This window comes from Natator depressus, chromosome 9 (assembly GCF_965152275.1).
Source record: "Natator depressus isolate rNatDep1 chromosome 9, rNatDep2.hap1, whole genome shotgun sequence".
Lineage (NCBI taxonomy): Eukaryota > Metazoa > Chordata > Testudines > Cheloniidae > Natator > Natator depressus.
In genome coordinates, this window is record NC_134242.1 from 100,976,354 (window position 1) to 101,003,888 (window position 27,535).

General features: G+C 54.3%; 2 protein-coding genes across 2 annotated transcripts; both read right to left on the reverse strand.

Annotated features, from left to right (window-relative positions):
* LOC141993244 (uncharacterized) lies at positions 1-10,419 on the reverse strand. Its single transcript, XM_074962672.1, has 9 exons — positions 9,028-10,419; positions 5,482-5,695; positions 5,174-5,305; positions 4,583-4,738; positions 4,114-4,218; positions 2,502-2,605; positions 1,262-1,334; positions 891-959; positions 1-229 (listed from the first exon to the last, which is right to left on the reverse strand). Exons 1-9 carry the CDS (start codon positions 10,417-10,419, stop codon positions 174-176), a joined length of 2,301 nt encoding a protein of 766 aa, XP_074818773.1. The 3' UTR covers positions 1-173.
* Positions 10,420-16,045: 5,626 nt separating this feature from the next.
* Positions 16,046-26,839, reverse strand: SNX12 (sorting nexin 12). Its single transcript, XM_074962809.1, has 4 exons — positions 26,631-26,839; positions 22,467-22,562; positions 22,039-22,163; positions 16,046-20,392 (listed from the first exon to the last, which is right to left on the reverse strand). Exons 1-4 carry the CDS (start codon positions 26,793-26,795, stop codon positions 20,290-20,292), a joined length of 489 nt encoding a protein of 162 aa, XP_074818910.1. The 5' UTR covers positions 26,796-26,839; the 3' UTR covers positions 16,046-20,289.
* Between the last annotated feature and the right edge of the window lie 696 nt (positions 26,840-27,535).

The following is a 27,535-nucleotide window of genomic DNA, read 5'->3' on the forward strand; positions in this document are numbered from 1 at the left end:
CCACAATTAAGAGTCCCCATCCCCCCCACAGGTGTCCGTGAGAACAGTCACCGCTCGCTCCCGGCACTGGGCTGCAGAGTTTTCCTTCAGGCTCTCCAGAGCAGCGCACCCCTGCGAGGAGCCTGCTAGACGGGCTCTTGTAACAGGCAGGCACAGACCCTCCATGCTCACTGTCACTCGCCTTCCAAGGCACAGGCCTGTTTCTCTCCCCAGCCCTCCGAGAGGGAGCCTGGGGGAGGGGGGAACAAACAAGGGCATCATGGGACAAGAGAGACAGAGTGAGTCACTGCTACTCACTCCGGTCACTTCAGCACATGCCTGGGTCTGAGGCAGCATAAAGCAGGGCCGGGGGGCATGGAGAACAGCTGGCACCGTGACACAGACAAGCAAGCCAGCTGCCCGGTAGCACGAAACCTTAACTCCTGGCCTAGTCTGCACAATGGCGCTCCCGTTGCCTACAGGAAGGGCACAGCAGGAAGGGTATGGAGACTCCAACACAGCCTGGCCTACCCGCGAGGGAAAGGCACAGGACCCCAGCCCAGGGAGGCTGGTACAAGACAAGATGCTCCCAGCTCCTGAGCCAACTCTCTGCAGGGGCAGGAGGCATTGGGCTAAGGACAGCACCTCATCCTGGGCACTGTGAGGGAGTGCATGATCTGTCTGCCCCGGGGGCAGGGGGTGCACTCACTGGCTCTGGTCCACAGTGGGCTTGGGGGTGACCCCACACACAGTGCTCTAGCTGCTGGGCGAGGGGTGAAGCTGCGGGTCTAACTCTCCCCATGTGCTGGGCTCATAGTGCCACCTTTCCTCATGCAAGGAGGGGGCTTTGGGAAGGTTGGCAAGAGGGATTTCCAGGGGCATGGCCACTGTCAGAGGAGGGGATCACCTACCTGCCCTCAGCTGAGCCTCCAGGGAGGAGATCGTCCTTCGATAGGCTTCACATTGGGCATCTCTTGCAGCTGAGGAACAGGGGAGAGTTCAGCATGTGCCCAGCCAGCCCCTGGCAGAGCGCCCAATGGGGATGCTTGTGGGCAGAGGGGAAGGGAGCCCGAGCGCAGGATTCTTGTGGTTGTTTCCACTGCACGGGATAGGGACACAATGGCTCAGTGCCCAACTGCAGCATGGTTCCCGGGGCTCCCAGGAACTGGAGGGGGCACCCCCACCCCACCCAGGGGCCATGCTTCAGCAGCAGCACTCCAGCTCCCACGTACACGTTAGCATGGCCCAGTCTAGGAGGGGGAGGGGTTTCTGCCCCACGTACCAAGCTCATTCTTTACTCTTTGCAGCTCACTCCTTACTCTCTGCAGCTCCTGGGAGAGCAGCTGACCTGGAAGCTGACAGAGAAAGGCTGTTCACCACCAACCAGGGAAGCCAGCGAGATACAAGCCGTTCTGCTGCCCCTTGCCTAGTGCACTTTGATGCTGCAGGGGTCTGGAGCAGAGTTTCATAGGGGGACCCTGGTGTCCAGCCCCACCCAGGAAGGGACCAGAACAGCCCATGGCACCATGACAGTCTGTAGCTGGCACATGCCCGATGGAAGTAATTCCTTGGGAAGTGGGAGCTTTGAGCACCAGAGGTGGACATGGCATTGCATAGGGGAGAGGGCAGAGAGCGGACATGGCCCCATCACCACAGCGTCCGGCACCTCCCAAGCGTTTAGAAGAACATTGTTCCCATCTGCTTGGCTTGTAGTCTGTCTGCTGCATGTGAACAGGGCAACATGTCTGGGCAGAGCCAAGTCAAAGCAATGGTCTTGCACTGAGTCAGGGCTCCTCCCCCTTGCAGCAGAGCTCCATGGCCTGTGCCCAGTTCCTATGACATTTCTGTCCCCTGTGGCCACCAGCATCTCCCACTGGGGAGACTCCCAGGCAGGGCTTTCGTTAGCAGGACAAGTGCAGCACCAGGGCTCTATGGAGTAGGGAGCCACTGCTGAGAGCAGCACTGGGACGATGTGTTCACGGAGATCAGAACTGCCTGGCAGTGTGCACCTTGGACCAGCTAGTGAGTGGCTTCAGCCCTCAATTTTCAGAGTGGCAGCAGTCGAGCCTCCAGGACACACGCATCGCTGTGGCCAGTCTGTGTCCATTGGCTGGAACATGGAGTCCTGCCTAGTCACATAGATGTGGGTGGTTTTTGCCATTGTGGGATCTGGGCGTCTAGCAGCGGTAGGAATCCAGGGGTCCCAAGGCTGCTGGCGACTAAGGCTGGGAGTTCAAGGAGAGGAGAATGCTCTGAAGCTCTTCCTTCTCCTCCAAGTCTCACCTCACTGCTACCTGGGTGCAGCTTTGGGAGCTACTCTGCATTCAGCCCTGGCCTGGCCGAAAGTCACAAGAGCTCCTGCCCTAAAGGGCCCGTGTTTTAAAGGCTCAGGTATCCCAGGGCCCGTCCCAGTCCCACAGAGCACCTCCTTCACCCCACCATTCCTCCGGCCCTGCTGCGCCACACCCCAGACGCCTTCTGAGAGCTGTGCTGAGTAATGCCAGGAGACGGCCGGTTGTTACCTGCATAGAGGGCGCTGCACCTCCACTCTCCAGGGCAGAGTCAGGGAGGAAACTACTGAGAAGAGCTGGGGAATTCCCACCTGCCTGAGGCTGGGCCATTCCACCTGCAAAGAGAGACTCAGACATGGTGCAGAACTATCCAGGCCCATCTGCTCTCCTGTCCTCCCTCCCCACCCCCACAAGCCTTGCTCCAGGCACCTGGATCGGGGCAGGTCCCAGGCTCGCCCTGCCCACCTGTGCTGCAGTGTGAACAGCTGCCACTCACCGCACAGGACAAGTCTTTGTTCCAGCACGGGGCGTTTTCTTGGGATGCTGCTGCCCTCCGCTGGAAAGAAGTTGCACCTGCACCACTTAAAACTTCCCCTCAAATTGCCCATGGGCATCCGAGGGGCGAGCAATGCATCCGATGAAGTGAGCTGTAGCTCACGAAAGCTTATGCTCAAATAAATGGGTTAGTCTCTAAGGTGCCACAAGTCCTCCTTTTCTTTTTGCGAATACAGACTAACACGGCTGTTACTCTGAAACAAGTCTTTATACTGGTTACTGTTCAGATGCCCCAAATGCCTTCATCAAGGCCAGTCCAATTCTACTAAGGGATGGGAACAGCATAGCAATGCCCCAAGCATCAGTGCAGTTCTTTGGCAGAGCCGAGAATTATCCTGATGGGCTGTTGGAAAGGCCCTGCCACCCAGAGCATGGCCCCTGGAGGATGGGGCATTGCATAGGAGGGTGGCATCACTCTAGAGCTGCAGCCTTTGGGGAAGGCCCTGCCTCCTGCCCCAGAGCAATCTGGAGACAAGATCTGGCAGCTCTAACCCTGCCAAACTTAGCTGCACAAAGGGTGATACAGGCTCCGGCCCCAAAGGCGTGGAACAGTCCGCTGGCTTAGTCAGGGAACTAACAGGTTTCAGAGTAGCAGCCATGTTAGTCTGTATCTGCAAAAAGAAAAGGAGGACTTGTGGCACCTTAGAGACTAACAAATTTATTTGAGCATAAGCTTTCGTGAGCTACAGCTCACTTCATCGGATGCATTCAGTGGAAAAAAGCTGAAGTGAGCTGTAGCTCACAAAAGCTTATCCTCAAATAAATTTGTTAGTCTCTAAGGTGCCACAAGTACTCCTTTTCTTTTTTCAGGGAACTAAGTTTCTCATTGTTTACTGGCAGAGATTTGCTGTCTTTCCTCCTCTTCAGGAGCAGAGCTCAGCACGGACTCTCCTGCCAGGAGCCCATGGAGGATGTGGAGATGGGCCCCAAACACACTATGTCATTTGCCAGCTCCCCTTTAGCCCTGGCCAGCAGATCAGAGAATCTCAGGAGCCACAAACATGGGTGGGAGCCTTAAGCAGCCAGTGGCTGGCCCAGGGCAGCAGCACTGAAGGGATGGGGTGGATGATAGATGCCAGGTTTGTGTGCTGTCTAATCATTTCAGGCCCCCCACCTCTGAAAGGCTCCCTAATTCCAGTGGAAGGATAAGGTGTGCCTTAGCGCCAGGAGAAGCAGACCTGGTGAAGGAACCACTCAGGCAGGAGTTCCTGCTCCCTTTGCCAAGAACCCAGCCCCCGGACTGCGAACCATGTCTCACAGCATCCCAAAGCCACAACCGCTCACTCACCTGCACTGGGTAAGTCTTGCCCCACTGGTTTGTCCTCAGTGTCTACAGAGAGCCCTTCTCCTCCACTGGGCTCCAGGGCTTGTGCGGCTGCTGCTGAGTTAGTGTCTAGAAAGCGAAGGTGAAGGGTGTCAGCCTCTGCCCAGGTAGCGTCAAGACAGTGGGATCTGCCCTAACCAGGACGCTCCATGATGGAGCCCTCGACTGGAGCTCCAGGCTGGGAGAGCCTAGCAGGGCCCTGGGGAAGGAGGCTCAAAGGAAGACTTCTGCTTCACTCTGGGCAGCCTTTTGCGGAGCCAGCATCCACCCCCAGCCCCGGGAATCAGCCCGATTCTCTTGAGACGGGGGAGGAGATGGATAATCTGACCTGACCCTGCAGCTCTCAGTGCTGCTCTGACCCCTCTCTGTCCACCAGCCTTGCCTGCAGCAGGGAGGCACCAGGACTGAGAGTCCCTTCCCCGCCCAGACCTACCTTTACCTAGGCGAGCTCGCTTGGGGGAAGGGAGCCTTTTGGGGGAGGCTGTTGTCCTCCCTGTTGGTCTCAGCCGGGAGTGGGGAGCCCTGGCAGGAATCGCAGCAGTGGCAGCCCTTCGAACAGGCAGCTTGTTGCAGCCAAGTTTGGCGACACCTGCTGAGGAGGTGAGGCGTGTTAGCCTGGAGGAGATCTAGCCCAGCTGTGGAGGGGCTGGCCCCAGAGTAGCGACACCAGGGACTGGAGCATGTGCGTATGCAGCCTCAGTGCTTAGCCATGCTCCTCACCCTCTGCCCCCCCTAGCCTCTGAGCCCAGCTCAGGAACCCCACGGCCTCCCCGCCCAGAACGCAGCACTCTCACCACACAGTGAGCGCAAGGCACAGAGAAAGCAAGGCCGGGAAGACCGCGGCAGCTCACAGACCACCACAGAGCTGGAGCTAGGATCCAGAACAGGAATCCCAAGACAAGTGAGCAGGCACCTTCTGTTCCCAGCCCATGCGGCTCTCCCGATGAGCATTGAGGGCGCGCTCCCCCATCTCCCCCACAACGCTGCTCCCTGCTCTGCACCCAGCAGGATTACAGGCAGTTACTTTCGGTCTCTTTGTCCTGGGGGCTGGATCTGGCTCCTGGATACCCAGTGGGAAGAGAACATGCTGGCTGCAGGGTCCCACTGGTGTGCTCCACGCTGCTGGGTCTGGGCTTCATTAGTCTTAGCCTGGTACCTGGAGATGAGAAGGAAAGGAGAACAAGGATTTCACAGCCCCACAGGGCAGCCAGGGAAGCTGAAAAGTCCAGCCCGGGCACTGCCACAGACAGCAGCTGGCTTCGCCATCAGGTCAGACCCTCCTTCCCAGCCTCTCCCCAACACTACTGGCCTCCTTTCATTGAGTCTGCTCACCTTGGTGAGTTGGGAGTTTGGTTCCAGGAGCTCCAGCCTCTTTGCTCATGCAGAGGATCCCTGGACCCAGAGAAACCCGGGATCCCATGAGCAAGGGTCTGCTGCCGCCGCTGCTGAGTCCTGGGAGTTTGGCAGGAGGCCGGAGAGATGAGGGGCACTTGTCACTGCAAGGCAGCTTTGTAGCACTCCGCTTCACAGTGCCGCTGCCAGGGAGCTAGAGCCAGACAGATGAGCCATGGATTAGACCCTGGTGGCAAGCAGAAAGGCAGGCCAGGCCTCTCCTTCCCCCTCCCCTGCTACCATTCAGATGCAGGCTCAGACCCCGAGCCTGTCCAATCCCACCTCCGGAACAGCAGCCAGCCCAGGGGTTGCTCTGGTGGACGACTCTGCCTCCTGAACACCCCCTGGCCTGGAGTCCACGGCTCACTCCCACACACCCACCCCTCGCTGGAGAAGGAGCAGCCCCTCTGAAATGGCATTTCTGGAGCCACCATAGCATCATAACAGCAATAAACCAGGTCTCCAGAGAAGCACCAGGAACCTGCGGATGGCCAGTCCCAAGCCCTCTGCTCCCCCTTGTGCGACTGCCAAGGCTCCCCCTGCATGGGGAGCTTCCACAGTGGAGTCACCCCCCACATATCTTGGGTTTAAGCCTAGGCCAGCTTTTGAGAGGTCCATAGCCCCAGTCTTAGTATCCACCCACGTGTACTGGCTTTCCTCAAACCAACCGTCTCACCAACTCCTAGCTCCACCACAAAACTTTTGTCCCTGAATGAGTTTTAGCGCTGAAAGTGACAGTGGAAACACAGCCTTGGTGTGAAATGTGAGTTCTGCAGAGGAGAGGTGCCCCTGGGGCAGCAAGTCAGTATTTTGTTTACAAACAGAGGCAGGGTGATTAAGATCAGAAAGGGCTGGCGATTAAATGAAGGGTATGGATGTTTAGATGTAAAAGAGGAATCCCTCCATGGAGAGGTTGTTTTAGAGAGAACAAGGGGGTGGGGGGAGAATTCAGAAAAAATACAGCAAAGCACTGAGCCCAGGTTACATTCAGAAAAGGGGGAGGTTTGGGGGTGCAGGTGAAAAGAAGGGGTCAGACGCAAGGCAGGGCTAGCTGTGTATAGAGAAGTGCCCACCCTACCTGTGGTACTTATGTGGCCTCATCACCATAGTACCTAAGGGAACGTCTACACTGGAAACTTCAAAGCGCTGCTACGGGAACACTCTCCTGGTGATCCACCTCGAGGTGATTAGCTCCAAGCTCCCAGCGCTCTACACTAGCGCTTTAAAGCACTCAGACTTGCTGCGCTCAGGGGGGTGATTTTTCACACCCATAGCCAGCAAGTTAGAGCGCTATAAAATGTAAGTGTAGACAAGCCCTAAGACTGCACCTCACAAGATCTAACCTATTTCTCCTCCCAGCCCCTCAGTGAGGTAGAGCAGTGCTGTTATCCCCATTGTACAGGTGGGGCACTGAGGCATACACAAACTAAAGGCCAGATTTTTCAAAGGTATTTAGGCACCTAGTGAGATTTTCAAACGCATTTAGAAGTTTTGGTTCTTTGTAAACCCCACTAGATGCCTAGCAGCATCTTTGGGTGCCTAAAAGTCTTAGAAATTCTGTCCTTAAAGCACTGGCCTGGGGTCAGACAGGAAGTCCATGGGGGGAGTAGAACCCAAGGGGGGAGGGGAGGGGAGAGAAGAGGACTCAGATAGATAGGAGCAAAACCAAGGCAGCCAGTTCTCTGAGACTCCAGCAAACGGTCCCAGGAGACTGGGATGGAGGTCATGGTTGACAGCATGAAAATCAGCACAAAGGTCAGAAAGGATGGAGAATGAGAATCAGATGAGAGGAAACTGCTTAACTCCAAAGGGGTGGCAGGTTCTGCCCCATGCTGGGTTGTAGAGCAATGGCTGTTGTGCAATTTTACATTTTAACTGAAAACCATTTTGTTTTGTCATTTTTTGTTCTGAGTTTGAGAAAAGGAAGGAACGAGAAAGTATCATCAAATTCTTAGGGTTTCAGCTGTATCCAGGCCAATTCCACAACAAAGAACAGAAACTGCATCCACAGAGTTCATAAAGTCGACCATTATTGTCATGATTTGTGTTATTCACTGGACACCATCTGTGTGCTCAGCACTGTTCAAAATATGCCAGAAAATCCAGTCCCTGAGCCAATGCATCTAAGCTGTGTAACTCTGGATAAGATTAACATCCGATGAAGATAAGATGCATCCGATGAAGTGAGCTGTAGCTCACGAAAGCTTATGCTCAAATAAATTTATTAGTCTCTAAGGTGCCACAAGTACTCCTTTTCTTTTTGCGAATACAGACTAACACGGCTGCTACTCTGAAATCTGGATAAGATGGCTCAGATATTTAAGTGTGAAGTGTATAGTTATTGATCGCACACGTTATCACATGGTCACTGTGACGTTTATATCTGTGAATGGAGGCACTGATGGCAACAGAAGTTTTACTGGATTACGGACGAGAAGATTTGACCCTCCAACGTTCTTTAAAGAGGAAGAGCTGCCCAGAGCTCCTGTGCCTGTTTATTTCCCTTTCCTGCCTGCAGTGGCCCTGAGAGACCTCAGAAGTCTCAAGTTTTTTCCTCAACTTTAAAATTTAGAATTTTCTTAGTGTTTGGATTTAAATATAGTCTCCTGTGAGAACTGCAACTCAGTCACTGTCGTGTTGTGTTTCAGAGCCTTCTGGAAAGTAACGAGCCTTTAAACAGAAATAAAAGCCGTGTTACCAAGGCTCATGATTTTGTCATGAGTCTCATGATAATTGTGACCCCAAGTGCACCCTAAAGGCTCAAAAAGCAGAAGGCAAATAAAAAACCCCAAATCTGTTATTTTTACATAATCTCATGATTTTAAAGCCGATCTCATGATTTTTTGGTGAGCCTGATTCATGACTTTTGACCATTTGGGATTAGCAACACTGTGAAAGTGACTTGAAAGTGTTACTTTCCCTCCTGTTTAAGGTCAGTTTCTAGTCTATTATTTGTAGTGAGGTAACACCCCAACAGCCCCAGGCAGGTGCAGTATAAATTCAGGGGGCTTTGCCCTAGTAGGATGTTTCCAAAGTTAAATGATCTGTTCCAAGCTTGATGAACTGCAAAAGTGATAGAAAGTCATCTAGATTTTTCTGCAATGGTTGTATTTAAGAGTTAGTAACAAAGAACATACATTAAAATTTTAAACCTAACCAGTGTCCCTTAAGTGACTTGACAGAAGATGTGAGAACAAGTTAGTATTGGAGCTGAGTGGGTCTAATATATAAACAAACATAGGAATTAGATACAGTGCTCCTATCAGCTAATTTCTAAATTACCTGCACAAAAAAAAACACCCTAGAGTTCCCAGGTGCCTAAGTAACCCTTGGAATCATGTTTCAAGTTGACCCCCAAAAATCTGAAATGGCTCCTGGGCCCTCCCTCACGCTGCTCCTATGGGATACTGAAGTAAGGGGCAGTTGGAAGAGGCACTTGGCATTACTAGGCAGCAGGAAGCTGGAGCACCCCCCCCCCCCCCTTACTTGGGCAGCAGGCTGGGTCTCCACGTTGGATCTCTGGCTTGTTTTTCCAGTGGCAGCTGCTTTCTGCATGCTGGGTCGGGAGTTACCTAGAGACAGTCTTGTTGCTTTCCCCTCCAAGGCGATGCCTCTGCTCCTCGGAGGCAGGCCTGCTCTCAGCAGCTCTCGAGAAGCTCTCCGAGATTCAAAGGAAGCGAGGGCCAGACTCCTACTTGCTCTTGGGGTGGTAAAGGCCAGGGGCACTGATTTGGCAGCAGCTTGGCCTTCAGCACTGGCACAGCTTCTAGAAGACGCAGGCAATGCGGTACTCCTCTGAGGTGGCTTGAGAGTGACCTTGCCACAGGACTCTTCAGGTAGGTTCCCGCACTTGGACCCGGGGCTCCGGGTTACCTGGGGTGCTGCAGATTTACAGCCAGCCTGACGTGGGCAGGTTAGCTCTCTGGGCACTGAACGCCTAGAGGGGTTTGGGTCCCTCTGTTCCAAGTCATCTCCTAGGGGACTACCTGTCACAAAGTGAAACTTCGCTGGTCCCATCAGCGGCGTGGAGGTTGCGAAGGAGCTGGAGCCCACAGAGACCGTGCTTTCGTTGGAGACGATGTCCAGCTCGTGGGTTCTATAAGCAGACCTGCTCCGCTCTAGATCATCGGCCTCCGAGTCCTTGAGGCTTGACTGCTCGGCCAGTTGCTCCCTTTCCACAGCCAAGGTCACGGTCGACCCAAGCGGGTGCGCCGCGGAGACCTCGAACGTCGTCTGCCCGAGGGGAGCGCCGGCCCGAGCCGGCCCCCGGAGCTCGGCCGTCAGGTTCAGGGCGCTCAGAGCCCGCGCCTGCGGGCCGAGCAGCCCCCTCCGCTCCGCATCTCCCGCGCCCTTGCCGGGCAGGGCTCCCCCGGGCGCGGCGGGCAGGACCGCCCCCGGGGCCCCCGGGCTCCGGCCGCCGGGCTCGCTGCCCGCCCGAGGCTCCCCCAGCGGGGACCAGGGCGCCTCCAGGGGCAGGGGCTCGGCCGCGATGCCGGAGAGCTCGGGGCCCGGCCGCGCCAGCTGCCGCGCGATGGCCAGGCACTCCGCCGCGAAGAAGCTGCGGAAGAGCGGGGTCTCGGGCGGCTCGGGGGAAGCCGCCTCCCGCTGCCCGCCGCCGGCCGCTCCCGCGAGCCCGGCGAGCTCCCGCGCCGCCGCCTCCTCCCACAGCGGGCTCAGGCGCCGCGGCCCCCCCGCCCCGGCCGGCGGCGCGGCCCCCGCGCCCGGGACTCCGGCGCCCCGAGCCGCCGCCGCCCCGCGCCCGCCCCCCGGGGGCCCCTCCGCCGGCCGGGGGCCGGGCCCGTGGGCAGCGCCGCGCGCGGGGCTCCCCGGGCCGCCCCACGCGTGCGCGGCCCCGGGCGGGGGTGGCGGCTCCGTCATGCCGCGGACACGCGCGACGCGCCCAGCTGCGAGCGGCGCCCCGGGGAGCTGGGGGCCTCCGCCCGCCCCGCGTTCATACGCCGCTTCTCACGGCTATTGGGCGCCTCGCCACCAATCAGCGCCCTCCCTTCCCTCAGCCAGTCGCCGCGCAGCGCCCCTGGGCACGTGCCCATTGCTCACCAATGGGAAGGGGGATCGCTGCGCGAGGGAAAGGCCCTTGGCCAATGGGAGTGGGCGGGGTCCCTGCGCCCTGGGCTGCAGTCACGGGTGGCCCGGGCCTCTAGTTCCCCCTGGCGGGGCGGGGGTGTGTTCGCAGGCGGAGCTCGGCGGCGCGGCACAGCGGAGCGGAGCGGAGCGGAGCGGGAGGGGTTGTTCGCAGGCGGAGCTCGGCGGCGGGGCGGGGGGGGTTGTTCGCAGGCGGAGCTCGGCGGCGCGGCGCGGCGCGGCGAGCGGGGCGGGGCGGGAGGGGGGGTTGTTCGCAGGCGGAGCTCGGCGGCGGGGCGGGGGGGGTTGTTCGCAGGCGGAGCTCGGCGGGGCGGGGCGGGGCGGGGGGGGGTGTTCGCAGGCGGAGCTCGGCGGCGGGGCGGGGCGGGGCGGGGCGGGGGGGGGGTTGTTCGCAGGCGGAGCTCGGCGGCGGGGCGGGGGGGGGGGGTTGTTCGCAGGCGGAGCTCGGCGGGGCGGGGGGGGGGGTTGTTCGCAGGCGGAGCTCGGCGGGGGGGGGGTTGTTCGCAGGCGGAGCTCGGCGGCGGCGGGGCGGGGGGGTGTTAGCGGCCCTGGGCAGGGGTCAGTATTTTCTTTACAAGCAGAGGCAGGGTGAGTACGTCAGAAAGGGCTGGTGATTAAACTAATGATCGGAAGGTCTAGCCGGTAAACTGGAATCCCTGGGCGGGACACCCCCAAGGCAATAACGGCAACGGGCGTGAGGGTCAGAGGGCCAAGATGAGGGACCCAGAAGGGGATGCCCAGCAGAGACCCCTGGACGGCGCCCGCTGCTCTGCGAAGGCGTCAAGAGAGCCGCCAGACGCTGCCCAGAGGAACTCTGCCCGGATACGTGAACGGATAAACGAACGAAAACAGGCCCCCCAGTCGCAAAGCCCCCCAGCCAACCTCCTCTCCCTGGTGTTGCGAATGGCCACCTTGGCCCTGGCTAGGAGGAGGTTGAGGAGGTTGTCCTGCGACTTCGTGGGGCCTCAGCTCGGGTGTGCGTAGATAAACAGGCGCAGGGAAAAGTGCAGGCAGACCCTGAATAAAAGGCTCTGGAGGAGCTGGACGAGGGGCTGCGGGCTGGCGCACTGAAGGAAGGCATGTGCCAGGGTCTCCCTCACGCCACGGAAGGGACAGGTTTCAGGGACAGAGGTGAACCGCACCAAGTACATGCCCGTGCTCACGGCTCCAGGAAGGAGCCACCAGCTGATATTCCCGGCAGGCCACGGGACTAAACTGGAATTTAAACTGGCCCACTGGGGTTCCCCACCCTCCACTGCTGGTAAAAGGTCCTGCCCCTTGGTATCTGGGCAGGACCCGAGGGTGGGGTAATGAAGCATGTGCAGCGCGGGCACATATAGATGATCTCTTGGCGCGGTTCGGAAACGAACCAGCTGCATAGCATGCAGCCAGCTCAGGGTACGAGGAGGGGGAGGCCGGGAAGGCTCACGGGGCAGGGGGCTGATGGAAAGATCTGGAAGGCCAGGAGTGAGAGGCGGGTGGGCTGCACCCTTTCGCAGAACCCACTCAAGGAAAAACCAAGCCATGGGGGGAAGGGCTGCCTCCAACTCCTGGAGTAGGTGCCGGGGGGTTGTAAGAATGGAGAGCCCCATGCGCTGACCAAGTGCCTGGGGATCCACCCAACCCCCCAGGTCATAGTCCAGGGTGTCTCCGATCTTGGTGACTCTCGCCAGGACCAACCTCCGGCACACCAAGGGGGACTCCGCCACCTGCACACAAAGGTGGGGATTGTGTAGCAGGGGCTCTGCAAGGAGATCTACCCACTCGGTGGCTACCATGACCTGGTTGCTGAAACAAGCCTCCAAGTCTGGAGGAGGTCCTGGTGGAAGACCTCTTGGATGGAGAAAAAAGAGTTGCCGGTCATATCGGAGCCCTTGCAGATGGCAGAGGAAGGTGTGCACCACGCTGAGCTACCTGCACCGTAAAGGAGTCCTGGACCACGAGGAGCACGTCGTTGGCGTACGCCGACAGGACCAGCCGCTGCTCCAGCTCCCGAAACACCAACCCCATCAACCACCAGCGGAGGAGACAGAGGAAGGGCTTGATCGCCAGAGTATAGAGCTGGCCTGACAGCAGACACCCCTGACGCACCTCGCACCCGAAGCTGACTGGCTCGGTCATGGTCCAGCTGAGCCTGACCAAACACTCTGCAGAAGCAAACACCTGGAGAGAACCCACAAACTGGGGCCCGAAGCTGAACGCCCGCAGAGTGCCCAGGAGATACCCAGGGTCCTTCATGTTGAACGTCTTCTCTTGATCCAGGGACAGGAGGGTGAACAACAGACCATCCCTATACCTGAGCTCCAGGAGATCCTGGACCAAATACAAATGATCAAAGATGGAATGACCCGGGACGGTGTAGGTCTGGTCAGGATGGACCATGTACACTAGCATGGACCCCAGCTGCAGCGATATGGCCTTCGCTACGACTTTGTAGTCTGTGCTGAGGAGTGAGACACAACACCAGTTCTGAAGGTCACAGAGGTCCCCCTTCTTTGGAAGCAAGGCAAGCACAGCTTCCGCCTACATGACAAAGGGAGGCCCCTGCTCCCCAAGGACTCAGCCCAGACGGTGACAAGATCCGGGCCGAGGATGTCCCCGAACATGCAGTAGAAATCCACAGTCAGCCCGTCCATGCCCGGAGATTTATTAGTAGGCATTAGTAGTATTCTTGTCCGCAAGTTAAAGAAGTATGGGCTGGATGAATGGACTATAAGGTGGATAGAAAGCTGGCTAGATTGTCGGGCTCAACGGGTAGTGATCAATGGCTCCATGTCTAGTTGGCAGCCGGTATCAAGCGGAGTGCCCCAAGGGTCCGTCCTGGGGCCGGTTTTGTTCAATATCTTCATTAATGATCTGGAGGATGGTGATGCACCCTCAGCAAGTTTGCAGATGAGACTAAACTGGGAGGAGAGGTAGATACGCTGGAGGGTAGGGATAGGATACAGAGGGCCCTAGACAAATTAGAGGATTGGGCCAAAAGAAATCTGATGAGGTTCAACAAGGACAAGTGCAGAGTCCTGCACTTAGGACGGAAGAATCCCATGAACCGCTACAGACTAGGGACCGAATGGCTCGGCAGCAGTTCTGCAGAAAAGAACCTAGGGGTTACAGTGGACGAGAAGCTGAATATGAGTCAACAGTGTGCCCTTGTTGCCAAGAAGGCCAATGGCATTTTGGGCTGTATAAGTAGGGGTATTGCCAGCAGATCGAGGGACGTGATTGTTCCCCTCTATTCGACATTGGTGAGGCCTCATCTGGAGTACTGTGTCCAGTTTTGAGCCCCACACTACAAGAAGGATGTGGAAAAATTGGAAAGAGTCCAGCGGAGGGCAACAAAAATGATTAGGGGACTGGAACACATGAGTTATGAAGAGAGACTGAGGGAACTGGGGATGTTTAGTCTATGGAAGAGAAGAATGAGGGGGGATTTGATAGTTGCTTTCAACTACCTGAAAGGGGGTTCTAAAGAGGATGGCTTTAGACTGTTCTCAGTGGTAGCAGATGACAGAACAAGGAGTAATGATCTCAAGTTGCAGTGGGGGAGATTTAGGTTGGATATTAGGAAAAACTTTTTCACTAGGAGGGTGGTGAAACACTGGAATGCATTACCTAGGGAGGTGGTGGAATCTCCTTCCTTAGATGTTTTTAAGGTCAGGCTTGACAAAGCCCTGGCTGGGATGATTTAATTGGGGATCGGTCCTGCTTTGAGCAGGGGGTTGGACTAGATGACCTCCTGAGGTCGCTTCCAACCCTGATATTCTATGATTCTATGAGATGGAGGGCTTCTGAGAACTCAGCCAGAGTGAGAGGCAGCTCCAGGTGGTCCTGGTTGCCCGCACTGACTGTCGGGAGTTCATTCCAGAGCACTCTGCAAGCATTGGCGTCCATTGGATCCAGGGAGAAGAGGCCAGCGTAGAAGGCTTTGTCCCTTCCACGCATCTCCTCCGAATCTGTGAGGGGGGCGCCATCCTCCGCCAAAAGGCAGGCGACTTGGTTCTTTGCAGCTGAAAGTGCTTAGCACGTCACCAAATCTAGCCCAAGCTAGCAGGTTGGGCACCATGAAATTGAGGAACTCCCAATTAGTGACAATTGACAATCTGTGACAATTTGGTTAAGTGATTTACCCAGCATCACGCACAAGCATTCTGTGGCAGAGGCAGGATTAAAGTCCAGGTATCCCAGGCAGCATTCAATTGCCTCAACCATGAGACTATCCTTTCTCTTCCTCATTCGCTACACACCTTCAAATTTCTGCAACTAATGAGGCAGGGTCCTACCTTCACTACACTGATTCAGACCCAGAGCAGACCCAGCCTGTGCACTAAATGAGGCAGGGTCCTGTGGAAAAAGCAGTGTGATCATAAGCCAGCGTAATCCTGGTGTTTCCTGTCAAGTGGTTGACAGCGAAACCTTAACCTGTTTTCTCTTTTATATGTAATTTCTGCGGTTTAAAACAACCAAATTCCATCATATGGAAGGGTGATCAGCAGGGTTGGAACCTTTAGATCCACCACACAGACATTTGCTACTTGAGCTAACAGAGTAACTGACAGCAGGTACAGGTTGTCATCCTCTTGGTAGACCAGCGCTGGAGGGGGATGAGACACTTTGCCATTGAGTTTCCACAGATATTTGCTGACAGCAGAGAAATATTCAGGCTCAAGGTTCTGGAGGAGTATGTGGTCTAGTGTTTACAGACTCTTCTGGCCATGGTCCCCACAGCTGGGGTTCTCTGCTCGGTGTCCCCATCCGGTATCCTTATTTTGAACCTCTGACCTTCACTCCGATCCCTGTTTTTCATTAGTTGTCCCCTGTAATCAGTTGATCCCTGGGTCCAGTGGTAACCTGCCGTTAGGCTGGGGGAGGGGCCTTTAGCAGTGGGTGGACTTGTGCCCGCCCACTTCCTGGGTTTTCCAATAGGACCTCCGCCCATCCCCTCCATCCTGTCTTTCCCCAAGTCTCCTCTTCCTAGTCTCCCTGGTCCAATCTTCCCCCTGCCTTTATCCAATTTCAGTCCCCTCCCATCTACTAGAGACCTCAATATCTTTGCCTAGCCAGTCCCAAGCTCCTGTCCTGGCCCCTGACTCCTCATTCACTTTCAATATTCTTGCCCAGCCAGTCCCAGACCTCTTCCCAGAGCTCCTCATCTGATCCCAATGATTCTGTTTTTTTATTTTAACGTTTCCTGGGAACTTATTGGTGTTTGTTACCAAAAAACAGGTGAAAATCAGTGCACAAAAATAACATCACAGTGTTCTCGGTAAATATTAGGGGATAAGAAGATAGAAAAAGCAACAGAGAAAAGGAAGAGTACTGAAGTAAAAGCAGTTTAAGTTGGTGGTTTATTTCATGAACTGTAAATTATCAGTACCTACACAGATGCTTGCTTGTGTATGTGTATCTTCCACTATATTCCCTTGCTTTAACAGACAGACTCATTTATTAACTAATGTAATTATCTGATTTTCCTAACGATCACTATTTTTATACTTGAGTGGTCTGAAATTCTCATAGAAAAAAATCAGTACAGAGTAGCTTTTGTAAAATCCAGGAATATTTTGGTAAAAACAAAAAACAAAGAGCTTTACACACTTATAACAAGTCTCTGCGTGCAAAGCAGATCCCCCTCCACCAGTGCTGATAATTTGGTCAAGTTTGGGTAGTTTTTCCACAGGAACAGCACAAGGCACACAGACCATGGCACCCCTTCTGCCAAATTTCAAGACCCTCCTACAAAACATAGAGGCACCAGAGTTTCTTAGGTAAACGGCTGTTTAAAAAAAAGTGGGCAAAACAGTATATTTCCCCCCATCTCATTCTCAGAAATGGTTGAATCATTTTTGCTGAAGCTTTCCAAATAAATTTGCCCTGAGGCAGACACCTAGCATAGAAAATTCCATGTTAGATGGAAAAGTTGGGCAAAGCTGTAACTGATCTTCAGTGTCGGGCAATCTTAGCTACAGGTAGTGCCACCAGCTCACTGGCTGTCCTTGTGTCTGTCTGAGGCCCCTGACAGGTGTTCCTCGCTGAAAGGGAGACCAAGGGAGCTGATTTTTAAAGCTGTTGTAATTTAGTTTAAGAGATTAGAGTTTAACCATTTATGCTCACCTATGCTAGAAAACTAGCTATTCCTCCCACCTATCCTCCATCTTTTCCCTGCAAGTGCATTACACATCCTTTCCTGCCCTCAAACAGGACAAAATGTTTGCTAGGCTTCCCCAGTGCTTACTTCCACCTGCTCCATTACAGCGAAGGGAATGGCAATGCTACCCTTCTAGTGAAACGGTCCTAGTTGGGTCAAAGTTAGTACATACACCCTTTTCTAAACCCCCGCTCATGTTTCCCATTGTAGATAAGTCCTCAGGGGTCTACTCTTACTCATATAGTACTCAAGTGTCCTTCTCAATTGTAAGGTTAGATTAGAAGAGACAATTTTAAAATGCATCTGGTTTATCCCCATGTATACTCTTTACTTTTCTTCTCGTCTTTGAAAATTAAAATCCATACAAGTAGATTCACCCTCAGTTGCAGTGATGACACAGGGATTTCTAAACTGCTGTTTCATTGTTCAGTTATGGAAGCAATTTTATTTCTCCGGTTCTTACACGAAATAGGGCATGTCTGAATTGATCATATCCCTACAAACTTACAGTTAGAACAAGTCACAGTGTGCCAACTCAGCTTTCATTTAAAGAAAAATTGAGGGTTCTCATCCTCACAATTGCAGAGGAAACCTTGAATATATGCACCAAGGGCACCCTAAAAATCAAAAAGGAAAGAACCTTATGAGTCAAGCTTAAAAAAAAAAAAAAACACAACCATGATTTTTGAACATTTGGGTCTAGCACTAGGAAGAACCAGTCGCTTGTCTGCCTGCAAAGGCCAGAATATATCCATTTGCAGAAGCATCACATTTCTGGATACGCTTATGGAGAAATGGTCATCCTGCCAGAAGGCTGAGACAGAACTATAGGAACCTAGGGTTCCTTCTTTGTGATCTGGTAAGTACACCTACGTCTACCTCATCCTGCATGCAACCTAGACAAGTCATTGACCAATACGAGCACAATCAACATCAGTGTCAAACTGATTAGTAAACAGGATGACTCAGGTAAATACAAGATCTTTTCGCCTCTAGAGACTTATGCTCAGTTCATTGTTATGGACAGAAGCTTCGTGTGAGGACTTCTAGTTTCCAACCAATTCCTTAGCAGCAACTGCAAAATATACTGTCCAGTTCAGCATAACAGCGGATATTCACCCAACTGGAGCACAGTGGTGCTGCTGGAGCTTGTGACTGAGGCGTGCTGGCTAGACACCTGGGGGACCTACAGCTCACCGAGCCTGCCGTAACTATGAGTGGGGCTCCAACTAGTGCTATTAGTTTCCATTTTCACAAGCATCACGTAACAGATTTAGAAGAACCCCCCCATTTTTTCCAAGGGTCACAACATGCAGACATATTGGCTTCACAGTGGTTTAATATGAACAGAACTTGGACATTACATTATCAGACAGCAGAATGAAGACAGTTTGTGAATTAAAGCCCCACATCAAGATATATACACAGCAGAAACAGCCTTCAATCGCTCAGCACTTGTGCATGAAGGGAGTTTTTAAAAAGTGACTAATATAGATCAAAAAGGCAGCAGATTGCTTCAAACAACAAAAAGTTAGCAAGGCAGGACCTATATGCCACTTCAATCCAAAAAGCAGAGTAACTGGTCAGTGCAGAGTGCTTCTTTGCAGAGTTCAGAGAGGAAAGGAGCAGACCTAGAGACTCCACAATCTCCTTCTGGAACCCTCTCCTTGTTTGCATTACAAGTCAAAGATCCACCTTTCAAGCTGGCTCTGAATCCAGTGCCAGGATTATATTTCATGTACATTTTGCATCAGCCACTCCTCAATTTGTGTCACTCCCAGGAGCAGCTCTCTCCGGGCTGCTTCAGTGACTCACTCTTCATTTGGGTTTTTCCAGCTTTACCCATTCCACCCCCGAGACAAGTTCCCCACTGGAAAAAAATTCACAAACACGAGGAATAGCGGATGCCCTTGTGGATAAGTTTGGCAGGAATCTTTGTGGATACAGTGGGGGGCCTAGTCATCCCATTTCTTTGTGAAGACAGAAAGAGGTCAGGTCACTGCACAGAAACAACTCCGAGAACTTAGGAAATGCCTCCCTCTAGAACCAAGACACTCAGTGCTTCTTGACATAGCGCACTCTCCCCAGAGTTTACCTCCTCTGCTAAGTTCTTAGTGACACTACAAAGCAAATGGTGATCTTGGGCCTGACTTTTGGGGAACCCCTGAGCAAAAAGCTCAAGTTCATCTTTTACAGTTACTCCAAGGGAATGTGTATTTGTGGTGCATCAGCAGTTCACAGCCCATTGCACCCTCTCACCAAAGGAAAGTGCTTTTAAAGAGCAGCTACTTGATTAATTCCCATGTCTTTTCTCCCCCACACAAAAGCATTCCTGGCCTGCAAAGCCACCATGGGGGGCAAGGGAGGCATGAAAAGGAAGGGCTGAGGATGGCTGATACTTGTGCTGCCATTCTAAAGGCACACTTCCAGTGCAGGTTACTGGTCACAAATCTCCTGCCTCCAGATTCAGGTGACTGGAATGCTTCTGTATGGGAGCAAAATGCCAGCCACTCAGCACTACGCAGTCTGGGAGTAACTGTGCCCTATTCCCCGCTCCCATTCTCTCTTCTCAGTGGTGGGCAGGACCTTTCCCTCTAGGTCCAGGAATGGGAGCCAGGTCTTTGGAGAGACAAGGCCACTGCAACTCTATTGACACCCTCTGCACCGTACCAGTCAATAGCAAGCTGTGGCATTTTCTGGACTCATCAGCTGTCCGTGCCCTGCTACCTGGGCAGCCCAGGCCCAACTCCACCCACCCTCACACCACCACCAGGCCACACTCTCGGAGCACCTAGAGAACACACCGACAGTACAAACACCCCCAAAGCTGCCAGCAGCGTGTTAGAGAGGAGAGGGATAAACACGGCTATGCTGGGCAGGCCTGTAATGCAGGAGATCTGGAGCAGGGTCAGAGAGGAATCTTGGGTCTCAGCACTTGCAGACAGCACAGGATGAAGGTTTCATGCAGGGTAGAAGGGGATTTATCATGGGGATAAGGAAGGGACTGGACATCCTACCTGGCACCTGCTTGCTCAGTTTTTGGTTAAACCCTACCAACATCCTAAAACTTGCTGCAGTCACTGACCTATATGACAATCACTGTTCTGCTCTGGTGTTCTTTACAATGCTTGAGGCCACATGGACAGAGGGTGAAGGACGAAGCTGGAAGGACATCTTATACCCCTTTTCACAGGGCAGAGGCAGCCTAGTCACATTGTAATAATGCCCCAAGACAGTTCGTGCCCCACCCTCACACCTACTCACTCCTGCCACTGGGTGCACAACAGCAGATTCATGGCGTAAATCTTCACACCCTTTGGCAGATATCAAAGCTCATCTGAACGCAACACTGCTGCCAGATACAAAAAAGAAAAATGCTGGACAAACGGGGAGGTTCAGAGAGGAAAAGCTGGTTCAGGAGAGACTGATTTAGTGTAAAAATAAATGTCATTTCTGCAGGAGGGTGGGTGGAATGGAGGAAGACAGAGCATCAGGATCTCCTACTGACGGACTTTCCCTGGGACGTAATTCCGATCTATAGTTTCCTCTTGCAGGAACATGTGTAAGCAGCGCTCGTTCTGTGCCAGCGGGTGTCCAGCGATTCTGCAAGGGAACAGGGAGGAGCAGAGGTTAGCACACATGCACCAGCTGGAGCACCATCTTAAGAGAATAAAGGAAAACACCTTTATGGACCTCAGAGCCATGTAGAGTGAAGGGTCCACTCCACTCCCATTAGGGGCAGAGGAAGAGAGAAGCTGCAGCACTTACACATGTTGCCAGAGTCAGATTCTATACACATGGACGATGCACCTAATCAGCTCTGCTAAGGACAGAGGGGCAGGTGCATAACTCATCTCCCCACTCCCAATACATCCACTGCCAGACAATCAGCTCTAGGAGGACAGAATTGCTCGTGACAACAGCAATGATGGTCAGGTCTGCAGCCTCACGATATCAGACTAGCACAAGAGGAAGATGGCAGGCCCAGGATTTTACACACTTCAGCGCCACACTGAAGTGCAGAAAAGTATCTAAACAATCTCTCCCTCAGGACAACAGTGCTGCAGATGCATTGCACTGAGCCCCCAGAGGAGAAGAAGGTGCTGGATCATATTAAAGAACTTCTGTATCAAAATTACAAATGAGTTTGATTCCCCATAGTTTAAATTCCAGGGTATTACTAATTAAGAGGTCTCTTGGTTTTTGGTACAGTCTCTCTCCCTCTGTGTGAAACTTGCAAGCTGCTAATTGTGTTAGTACATTGTAAGAGAGTCTGTTCTCAAAGCAATACTTTGTAACAACTACTCACAGAGACTCAAAGCAATACTCTGTAACAACAGAAACAACACACAGAGACTCCCCGCCCTTTGGTTGTATTCATCTCGCTTTGTTAACAATTGTGATTAAAATACAGATAGAGGATGTATGTGGATGGATGCTTGGTGTGGATAATAACTGAATGGTCAGGGAGGTGCCAGCCTAAGAATCCAGCGTCCATCGGCTGAAGATGATGTCAAGTGGAAACAACCAGAGGACCCCCGGAGGGCAGACTGGAATCCACCCAACAGCCTCAAGAACGGGAGAACCAAAGAACAAGGTAACATCTAGCAGCACAGAGCCGTCAGGAATGTGCCATCTGCTGATTGATTCAGCAACAGCATGATGAAGCAATTCCCACAGACTGGCATAGGAAGTAAAAATAGACTCTAGAAAGTGAGAACTTTGGGGTCTGATTCTGCAAACCAACTTCCAGGAGCATCAGACAAGGCCCTGCTCCTTCCTCATGTCCAGGCCACCTGGCCAGTGGCTTGGCACGAGCAACTCTAAGGCTGGTAACTATGATTTCAACCTTGCAGAACCTGTGTGTGTGAATAAATATGAAATTGAATGGAATGTTATAGCTATAACTGCTTAACATGATTCTTTCTGTATTCACAATAAATGTGGCATTTTGCCTTTTCCCCTTTAATAAGATCCTGCTGGTTTTTATTTTACTGGTATAACAAAGGGAACACTGTGTTGCACATCAGTGCTCCCTTTACAAAGGACTTCCTTCAGAGCTGCCACTTGACTATCCGGTCGGAGTGATGGTGGCTGAAGTGTGAGACTTTAGGTAGGTAGGTGGGTGGGGGGCGGAAGTGGATCAAGACTCCAGAACTGACGTTGGGACAGCCCTCCTCCCCATCCCTGTTCCCAGGGCCATTAACCAGCATATCAAATACAGGGCAAGCCCAGGACATGAAGCTTACTTGTTAATAAACTGTTCTAGTCCCTGCCTCCTCTCCTCAATGAAAGACTCTTCGAAGATCCCCTCATCTCCTCGAAATGGAAGCTGTCGTTTCAAGGCTTTTCCAGGCAGCGGTGGCACTACAATCTAAAAACACACACACCAGTGTGAGCTAGCAGAGGAGTAGGAATGGACAGGCCCCTCGAGTGTTCACAGTGGTCCCCTCCGACCCACAGGCTGTGCTCCTACACCATTTACTCGCTTGCTGGGAAAGCAAGGCTGTCAATTCCGGAAGCTCCTCTCATTTCCTGGGATGGCCACCCACAGCAGCCTCTCTGTGCAGGTCTGCACAGACTGTTCTCATAGGCCCAAGCTGTTTAAAACTGGGCTGTTCAGGAGCAGGATTGGCGCAACGGTAACAGGAATAGGTCTGTGTGCAGAGGCCCTCACCTTACTGTCTCGCTCCAGCTCATTCTTCAGCCATTCAAAGTCACTGTATCGCCTCCTCACACAAGACTCTTTCAGTTTGAAGATAGGGAGGTTTGTCTGCAAGAAAGGAGAGGTTGTTAATTTGCAGTTTGCTGTAGAAGCCAGGCTGACTTTACTGCCTCCTACTAAAGTCTGCAGAGCTGCATTCAGAGGCCTGAAACCTCTAGACACTCGAGGCATTCAAGGTCAGTAAAGAGTCCACAGAATGCTGCAATACATGAAAGCATTTGCAAGCCTCCCTGCGGTTTTTCAGAAAAAAGCAGGTGTTTGAGACTACTCTGGGCAGAGAAGAGAGAACTGTTCACCTCGGTGTCCTTCACACTCCGTGAGCTATGCTTTCAGATGCATGGTCTCCCTTTTGGGGGCACTGGTGGTGCCTATGCTACCATTCTGCATGTGCTATTTGTAATTACAAGAAAAGTCTAGGCCTCACCCCTTTCAGATGTTCACCCTTATGAATTCCAGGCAGCATTGCAGAGGGATACGCACTGCCATTCTGCACCGCAGTAGACCGCAACCCCAGACTGTACAACCCTTTTGGAGGGGTTGAGGAAGGAGGTTAATCCCCAACTACATCCAAGCAACAGGCTGCAGAGACCTTGCTTTAACCTCTCCAAACAGCAGTAGCAACCCTCCCCATTGCAAGGAAAGGCTTCTGCATGTCTAGCCTGTGTAGTTTGGATCTAGCCAGGAGCTTGTAGGAATTTTCCCAAAGCTGCATTAGCCCTGAAGCCTGATCTCTCACCTGGTGATTATGTTAACTCCATCTTCCCAATGCTGACCCCCTCCCCCTGAAGAAGTTATAGAACTTTATGGGGAGAGTGACGGAGAAGGGGAGGTAACAAAAGCTCTTGGATGAGCTTTTTAGTGACCAGATACACCCTCATGTTAAACCTGTTGCTGCTACATTTAAACAGTTCTTACTAAAGCCTCTGATCAGCTTTTAGGCTGTACATCTGTTTGGGACTGAGTATGGTGCCACCAGGAACTAGAACTGCAGAGAGAAACTCTGCAGGTAGTTTCCTACTGTTCTCTAGCAGCCACCTCTGGCTGACTGAAGAACCAACAATGACAGTTTTTTGTGGGAGTGGGGAATATCATCATCCAATCCTCAGATGGAAAGTCAGTCATGTAGGATGTGAGGAGGACAGTAAAATTAGCTAATGAGGACAAACTGTAGCCTCTAAGGGTCAGGGATTGTATCTTCTATGGTTTGGAAAGCACCTACCACACCGAGTGCAAGCACAACGTACTCCCCTCTCCTGTGGGATTATGTAAATTTTCAGGGGAAGCTTGGAGCTTCTCAGTCTAACTTATTACTGATGGCACCATGGCGATGCATGGCACCTTACAAGGACACCCTGCCCCGAAGAGCTCACCACTTCGGACAAGACCAGGCAAAGGGATGTTGAGTACACAAGGAGTGCTCAGCCATACCGATTATGCAGGCTGTAATGCACAACCTCTAGGGCTGCACTACTCATTTGTATAAGCATATCCGTTTTTAGGACTAGAGTTTGTCAATAATTGGTAGGTAATTAGATTGGCAACCAAACACAAAAGTCATTCAGCACCCAGTTACCTAGGAAGGCTGTTAACTAGCAGCTAGCCAAGACACAACAAAAGTCCCCCTCCCCTAAATATTGTTCTCTTCTCTGCCCCAATTGGAGCGAATGCCCCTGGAGACACAGCAGAGCACCTGTCTTGGTTTCTGAGCAGTGCGCAAGAGGCAAGTGGTACTCTACTTACATAGAGAGGCATTCCCGCACTAAGGAGGGGCACAAAGTGGCTGCACTTGGACTCGTTGCCAGCAGAATCCACTTAAGAGGGACTGGTGAGTACATAAAACCACTGACTTTGGATCTAAGCAGGACCTGGTGCTTCACCACCACCATTCTTGTTCACATATACAGAGTGAGACTGCACCAAGTTCGTGGGATGTAGAGGTGAGGAGACAAGAAGTTTTCTTTCCTCGAGATCCAGCAGACATGTTGGGATTTACCACCTTCTCTACAGCACTGGACAGGAATCCTCTGTTAGATATGGTAGGTGTATCCCTCTCAAGAGTTTGGTAATTCCAGGGGCCTTGATCAACCCTGAGGTCAGACTGGAGTTTCTACAGGGTTGCAGACTTCCGAGGCAAGGATGTGGTAAGATCCTACACCTCCATCATTACGCTCAAGTCAGAAAACAGCCATGCCAACAAGATGATAAAGCCTGTTTCCCTGGACAAGACTTGGCTGTAGACATACTCTGACCTTGAGTCCTTTTCCCACAGTCCAACATGCAGCCAGATGTGCTCGAGAGACAGAGGTCCATGCGACCCAACAAAATAGAGTGAAATGGCCCAGGCCTCTGTGGGTCTGTCTACACTGCTGCTGGGAGGAAGCCTCCTGCCCAGGTAGACTGACTTAGGCTCGCAGGGCTCGAGTGAGCACGTAAAGAATAGTGGTGCGGACAGTACGGGGTTCCAAATCCCGGCCGCCCACACTCAGAGCCAGGGGGTCAGGTGGGCTGGAGAGCCTGAGATGCTGCCTGAGTAGGAACGTCCACGCTGCTATTTTTAGCATGCCAGCTTGAGCTTGACTGGCATGAGCCTTTCTACCCAGTCAGCAGCTGGAAGCCAGCCTCCCACTGCAGACATCCCCCTGTGGGTCCTGTCTCAAGTACAGGCATTCAGAGACCAGTGTTATTCAAGGGCCTGGCTCGCTAGAAGCCGCTGCAGAGGACTGTTTTAGAAAGGAAGCAGAAAACCTTGTCGTCCCAACTCCAAACAGCATTCCCTTTATAGTCTGCACTTGGAAAATGAGAGGCTAGCTTGGTCATCCCAGAGGCTGCTGAAAGGAGGTCAAGGGACCCTTTGGGATCCTTTTATGAGGCTCCAAGTACTGTTTTTAACAGGGGTGCTCAAGCTTTTTCTTTCTGAGGCCCCCCCAACATGATATAAAAACTCATGGCTCACCTGTGCCACAACAACTGGTTTTCTGCATCTAAAAGCCAGGGCCGGCGTTAGGGGGTAGCCAGCAGGGCAACTGCCCGGGCCCCATGCCACAGGGCCTCCGCAAGGTTAAGTTGCTCAGGCTTCAGCCCCAGGTAGCGGGGCTCAGGGCCCCAGGCTTCAGCCCCATGCGGTGGGGCTTTGGCCTTCTGCCCCAGGCCCCAGTGAGTCTAATGCTGGCCTTGCTTGGAGGGCCACCTGAAACCTGCTCGCGGCCCTTGGACTGCTGGATGAGAACCACTGGTTTATAACACAGCAGCACCTCAAGGGCGCTCAGCAATTCCCAGAGACCTAGAGGGTGGCAGGCCCTACCCCCAGGGTGGCGTGGGGATGTTGTGATCTGTCACTCTGCCTGCAGCCACGCACCGGGATAAGCGGCCCGCCCCGGCCTCTCCCCCAGGCACGGGTGTCCGCTCCAGGCTGCCCAGACCGGCAGCTCGAGGCAGGCCCGGGAAGGGCGACTCGCACCCAGACAGTCGGGGGCGACTGCGGGAGCCAGTTTGCCTCTGTCTGCTCCCAGCTGCCCAGCATCTGCCCGTCCCCCAGGCTGGGGGCAGCAGGGGGGCTCCAGGCCGGGCAGCGCCTCAGCCTGGGCAACAGCAGAGACGCCCGGGACCCTAGCGGGCCGGTACCACCGCCTGGGAGCCTGAGGAGGAGGCCGCGTCCCAGCCCAGAGCCCGCCACCCACAGCCCGGCCCCTCCCCCTCCCCCGCCTGCGGGGCCCGTAGCCGGCGGCGCTGTAACGCCCGGCCCCTCCCCCTCCCCCTCCCCCGCCTGCGGGGCCCGTAGCCGGCGGCGCTGTAACGCCCGGCCCCTCCCCCTCCCCCTCCTGCGGGGCCCGTAGCCGGCGGCGCTGTAACGCCCGGCCCCTCCCCCCCGCCTGCGGGGCCCGTAGCCGGCGGCGCTGTAACGCCCGGCCCCTCCCCCCCGCCTGCGGGGCCCGTAGCCGGCGGCGCTGTAACGCCCGGCCCCTCCCCCCCGCCTGCGGGGCCCGTAGCCGGCGGCGCTGTAACGCCCGGCCCCTCCCCCCCGCCTGCGGGGCCCGTAGCCGGCGGCGCTGTAGCGCCCGGCCCCTCCCCCGCCTGCGGGGCCCGTAGCCGGCGGCGCTGTAGCGCCCGGCCCCTCACCCGCATGCGGAGCTCGTAGCTGGTGTAGCGCGCCCGGCCCACGCCCACGGTCTGCGGGTTGAAGATGTCGATCTCCAGGAAGTTGCTGGGCGGCCCGTAGGCGTCCGTCAGGTCCTGCGGCTTGGAGTGCAGGCGCCGCGTATCGGCCACCGCCGCGTCCGCCATGATGCAGCCTGCGAGCCCCGCCCGGCCGCGCCGCGATACGCACCCGGCCCGCCCCGCCCCGCACGGCCGCCCCGCGCCGCGCCCCGCCCCGCCGTCACCCGCCCCGGCCCCGCGCCGCGCCCGCTCCAGGCGGGGTGCCCGAGCCCGGGCCCTGCGCAGCGCTCGGCCCGACCTCCTCCCAGGGAACCGCCAGGCCAGACCCCGCAACGCGTGCGGGGCGGAGCCCCCCCCGCAGATCCCTCACCCCCCCCCGGCCAGACCCCCCTGCAGATCCCTCACACACCCTGCCTGGGCCCCAAACCTCCCAGACCCTGACAGGGCTGAGCCCCCCCCTGCAGATCCCTCACACACCCCACCTGGGCCCCAAACCTCCCAGACCCTGACAGGGCTGAGCCCCCCCTGCAGATCCCTCACACACCCCACCTGGGCCCGAGACCCCCACAAACACGTACAGCGATGAAACCCCCATGCAGATCTCTAGGCTGAACAGACAGCAAGTGTGAAAAATCGGGACAGGGGGTGGTGCGTAATCGGAGCCTGTATAAGAAAAAGACCCAAAAATTGGGACTGTCCTTATAAGATCAGGACATCTGGTCACTCTACAAATCCCTTACACACCCCATATGGCCCCAAGACCCCCACAAACCCGTACAGGCTGAGACTCCCGTACAGATCTCTTATATACCCTGCCTGGGCTCAAGACCCCACACAAACTCATATAGGACTGAGACCTCCATGCA

What these genes read in the sequence shown, in the direction of transcription:
- LOC141993244 (XM_074962672.1), bottom strand. Translation starts at nt 10,419, where the DNA reads ATGACGGAGCCGCCACCCCCGCCCGGGGCCGCGCACGCGTGGGGCGGC. An exon ending in GCGAGCTCGCCTAGGTAAAG is followed by an intron (nt 4,219 to 4,582) that starts GTAGGTCTGGGC and finishes TTCGCTTTCTAG; the next exon opens with ACACTAACTCAGCAGCAGCC. An exon ending in GGAGGCTCAGCTGAGGGCAG is followed by an intron (nt 230 to 890) that starts GTAGGTGATCCC and finishes CCCCTCCCCCAG; the next exon opens with GCTCCCTCTCGGAGGGCTGG.
- SNX12 (XM_074962809.1), bottom strand. Translation starts at nt 26,795, where the DNA reads ATGGCGGACGCGGCGGTGGCCGATACGCGGCGCCTGCACTCCAAGCCG. An exon ending in AGCTGGAGCGAGACAGTAAG is followed by an intron (nt 22,164 to 22,466) that starts GTGAGGGCCTCT and finishes GTGTGTTTTTAG; the next exon opens with ATTGTAGTGCCACCGCTGCC. An exon ending in CTAGAACAGTTTATTAACAA is followed by an intron (nt 20,393 to 22,038) that starts GTAAGCTTCATG and finishes GTTCCCTTGCAG; the next exon opens with AATCGCTGGACACCCGCTGG.